This window comes from Saccostrea cucullata, unplaced genomic scaffold (genome assembly GCF_032062105.1).
Source record: "Saccostrea cucullata isolate Sc308-1 unplaced genomic scaffold, CSIRO_AGI_Scuc_v1 ctg4094, whole genome shotgun sequence".
Taxonomy (NCBI): Eukaryota; Metazoa; Mollusca; class Bivalvia; order Ostreida; family Ostreidae; genus Saccostrea; species Saccostrea cuccullata.
The window spans coordinates 208-4,903 of record NW_026940906.1 but is presented as its reverse complement, the minus strand read 5'-3'; the positions used below and the strand labels follow the sequence as shown (position 1 = coordinate 4,903).

Genomic DNA, 4,696 nt, shown 5'->3' with positions numbered 1-4,696 from the left:
GATCGACGATTCATTAGACCGTTTACAAGGGGCAACGTTATTTTGTACATTGGATCTGCATTCCGGCTACTGGCAAGTTGAGATGGAGGAAAGCGATAAGCCAAAGACTGCCTTCGTAACAAGAAACGGACTATACCAGTTCACAGTAATGCCGTTTGGACTCTGTAACAGTCCAGCGACATTTGAAAGGCTTATGGAGACGGTGTTAGCTGGTTTAAACTACAAGATTTGCTTAGTTTATATTGATGACATTATTGTATTTGGTCGGAATTTTGAAGAGATCCTACGGAATTTAGAACAAGTGTTTCAAAAACTTGAAGAGGCCGGTCTAAAACTAAAAGCAAAGAAATGTTCATTATTTAAGAAAGAGGTGTTGTTTCTGGGATATAAAGTATCCGGAGAAGGTATTCAGACTGATCCACAGAAGATCTCAGCCATTGACAAATGGCCTGTACCCTTGAATGTCACCGAGGTTAGGTCATTTGTAGGGTTATGTGGCTATTACCGTAGATTCATCAGTGGTTTCTCTTCTATAGCCAAGCCCTTGTTCAAACTTACGGAAAAAGGGAAAGAATTTAAATGGACTGCTGAGTGCCAAACAGCATTCGAAAAACTTAAATTTCATTTGGTCAATGCACCAATACTCGCTCACCCAGACTTCGCTTTGCCATTCGTCTTAGATACTGACGCCAGTCAGACAGGACTTGGTGCAGTCTTGTCGCAAGAAATACAAGGACAAATAAAAGTAATAGCTTACGCTAGTAGGACATTGTCCAAGTCAGAACGACGTTACTGCGTTACTCGAAAAGAACTCTTGGCAGTGGTTTTTGCTTGTAAATATTACCGGCATTACCTCTATGGGCACAAAGTTATTATCAGAACAGATCACAGTGCTCTTAAGTGGTTGTTCAATTTTAAAGATCCACAGGGCCAGGTAGCGAGATGGATAGAGTTTCTTGGTACCTATGACCTCGAAATAAGGCACAGACCTGGTGCAAAACATGGTAATGCTGATAGTCTAAGTAGACACCCATGTCACCAATGTGGGTATTCTGAGGTCATGGAGAAAAACCTTTCAACTGCCAATGCTGAGCCTCAGATTTCAGGAACAGACAGTAAAGTGGACGCTGTATCTACTACACCAGTTCTTCTACAAAGTCTTCAAGATGAGGATATGGATCTATCAAAGATAAAATGTTGGGTAGAAAATAAAAAGCGTCCAGAGTCTTCAGAAATCAAGCATGAAAGCGAAGTAGTTAAATCAGTATGCTCTCAGTGGAATCATTTAGAAATAAAAGATGGACTTTTGTGTAGAAAATTGATAGGTGATAAAAAGACATATCACCAGGTGATTGTCCCCTTGTCTGAGAGGAAAAATATTTTGCAGCAATGCCATGATGCCAGAAGCTCTGGACATCTTGGAGTAAACAAGACTCTTGAAAGAGTCAGAGAACGCTTCTATTGGACTGGGCTTCAGCACGACGTAAGAAGCTATGTATTAGGTTGCACACAGTGCAGAAAAAGGAAGAACCGTGCTGCAGGGAAATCATTTATGCAACTTGATCAGATGGGGCGTCCCATGGAACGCGTGGCGACGGACTTAATGGGGCCATTACCAGAAACTAATGATGGTCATAAATACATACTAGTAATTTCAGACTACTTTACTAAATGGACGGAAGCATACCCACTCAAAAATATGGAGGCTCTAACTGTAGCAGAAAGGATTGTTGAACAATTCATTACCAGGTTTGGTGTGCCAGAAGTGGTACATAGTGATCAAGGTAGACAGTATGAAAGCCGTTTGTTTAAAGAACTTTGTAACCTTCTTGGTATTCACAAGACTCGAACTACGGCCTTCCACCCGAAGTCGGATGGAATGGTCGAACGCTTTAACAAGACTTTGGCCACTATGTTAACTGCATACGTTTCAGACCATCAACATGACTGGGACAAACATTTACCATATGTATTGATGGCCTACCGGTCTGCGGTACATGAGAGCACGGGATACACCCCTAACATGCTTATGTTAGGAAGGGAAGTTTCGACCCCTTTAGATATTATGTATGAACTGCCTTTGGATCGTGAAAGAACTAATGTGCATGAATATGCATGGAATTTACGAGATACCATGGAAGAGGCTCATCGAAATACACGACTGTTCACAAATCAGTCAATGTTGAGACAGAAAAGATACCATGACAGGAATGCCACCGAAAAACAGTTTGAAATTGGTGACAAGGTCTTGGTATTTATTCCTCAAAGAAGTATAGGGAAATCTCCTAAACTAATGAATTTTTGGTATGGGCCTTATGTAATTGTTGAAAAACATACCAATTTGACTTATAGGGTGCAGAAAGTGGGTGAAAAGAAAACCATGGTTATTCACATTGACAGGTTAAGACACTATGGATCTCAAAGACTTAGTTTTGAGACAGATGAAATGGGTGATGATGAACCTGGTCAAACCGAAGAGTCAGTATTAGAAGAGACAGAAAGTGTAAACCCTGGTGCAAATAAAAATGGTTCACGTACAAAAGAATTAGATACTGAACTAAGTGATGGGTTAGGTCTATCAACCGACACAAATCTGAATGAGATGGAACTTGAATACACAAGTAGAAGGCAGTGCAGAAGGCCTAAATGGCACTCTGATTATCAGTTTGATTATACTGTATAGTAAATGTACTTTGCTAAGTAAGCAATGTTCTTTTTATTTATTTCAGATCATGCCATTGACCAAAGTTACCCCCAGGAAACCCGGCCTTCTATGTTCCATTTGCCTTTGTCGACTCCCTTCACAAGAGGAATGGAAAGAGCATCTCCTAGCATGTGCTACTGATGACATGAATAAACGAAAATTTGAGTGTAACCAGTGTGACAAGGCATTTGCAAAGCATTCCCTTCTAATGAGACATCAGAAGAGGTTACATTCAACTACTGGTTTGCAAGGTGGAGAAAAACATGTACCATCGAACTCCAAATCTGTTGTTGTAGATAACCATGATGATGATTCTGACTGGCAAGAAGACCCAGGAGATCTCATTTATGAGACAAGCCTTGAAGTTGGTAGAACCATCAGGAAGAAAACGTCGCCCAGTCTCCCTGGAGTCAAGCGCAAGGCAGACGAACTTGTAGACAAGGTGCCTGACCAATCTGCAGACAAAGATTCAAGCATGGTGGATGAAGGTAAGGATCATGAGGCGCCCATGGCTTTACATCACTGCCCCTGCTGTAGGGAACATGTTACTAGATTGGATGCCAGCACTCAGACGGACACAAGTCGTCACCAGAAGACAGTCAGAGTTGTAAGAAAATACCAAAGGGATGGTGAATGTGTGGAGAGGGTTGAGGAAGACATATGGAATGACTAATTATAGTGATGTACTTTGGAAAAGAAACAATGTACATGAGTCAATTGTTGTAAATACTTAAATAATTGTTTAACTTGGTATAAGAAAGGAATTCTTAACCTCTTTTTGTTGATCTTCTTTTCATTGTCTGAAAAAAAAAAAAACATAACCAATAAACATGCGGGACGCAAGTGTACAGAGGCGTGGGTAGTGTAATGAGTAATGAATAAGGCAATCGGCCTATACCAATCAAACGCTTGTGTGACCTGGAATAATGGAACAGTCCAGGAGCCTGTTCACCCCTGTTTGAATGGTATAGCCCTTTGCTATATAAACGACTGCAGAGGCAGTCTCGCTCTCTCTCTCTCGGAAACCCACAGAAGAAGCAAGAAGCTGAATAGAAGATTAAAGGTAGTAATAAAAATTAGAAGTATTTAAAGGGAAAAAGAAAGATAAGGCTAGGGTACAGAGCACCGGTCTGTATTTAGCCAAGGAATTGAATTGAAGCACAAGGTGTAGTAATCCTGAGTAAGGGTGAGGCACCGAGTGCTCAATTCAATAGGAACTTGGTTACGGAACCAGGTGCAAGGAGCCCAGTCACAGTACCCGGTTACAAAGAACTAACCTCTAATTGTGTCCTGCTGTTTCAATAAAAAAAACCCAGGGACAAGCATCCCCTATAGATGACGAATAACAATTATTTTTGTATATAATATTGATTCCCCATATTAATTATAGGCTCAGATAGAGCCAGAGGAAAAGTTTATATATATTGGACCCTGTATCTCCTGAAAACGGACCCTAAATTAAGTTTCACGTTACAGTTCTTTCCTTGGTAGAGGCACGGAAAGGAGAATAAGACTATAACAAATTTCGTTTTCAATGTAATTTGCAACTCTCCATTCCTTAAAAGTAATGGAGCGCTGAAACAAAAGAATGACGTCACAGGTGGATTTTACCAGTGTTATCTGTATTCTATTTTGGTGTGAATGCTGGTTTCCCCCATGAGCTATTTATAGCCAAATTGGTGAATTTCCGGTTTGTGTGCTTCTTGAGAAAAGAAAAGAAAGTGAAAGGAGTTGTAAGGTACAGTCAATTTAGTAAGTAAGTTTATTAACATCTTAATGTGTGGTGCATTATCTAATCATTAATCACAAATTTCTGACAATCTAGTGAACATGTGATAACTGTTTACAAGTTTAATGTTTATCTTTTTAAAAAGATAAGTGAGCTAGCGCCGTAGCAATTTTTAAACACAGAAAGGAATTTTTTCATGTTTAATGAGTCTGTAGTCTGATAATTAGAGTATAATTTTTTTTGTGAAGTGCAAATTACATTGA

General features: G+C 39.9%; 1 protein-coding gene across 1 annotated transcript; it reads left to right on the top strand.

Moving 5' to 3' along the window:
• The first annotated feature begins 2,732 nt into the window (after positions 1-2,732).
• LOC134256628 (uncharacterized) lies at positions 2,733-3,377 on the top strand. Its single transcript, XM_062739312.1, has one exon. It carries the CDS (start codon positions 2,733-2,735, stop codon positions 3,375-3,377), a length of 645 nt encoding a protein of 214 aa, XP_062595296.1.
• The last annotated feature ends 1,319 nt before the right edge of the window (positions 3,378-4,696 follow it).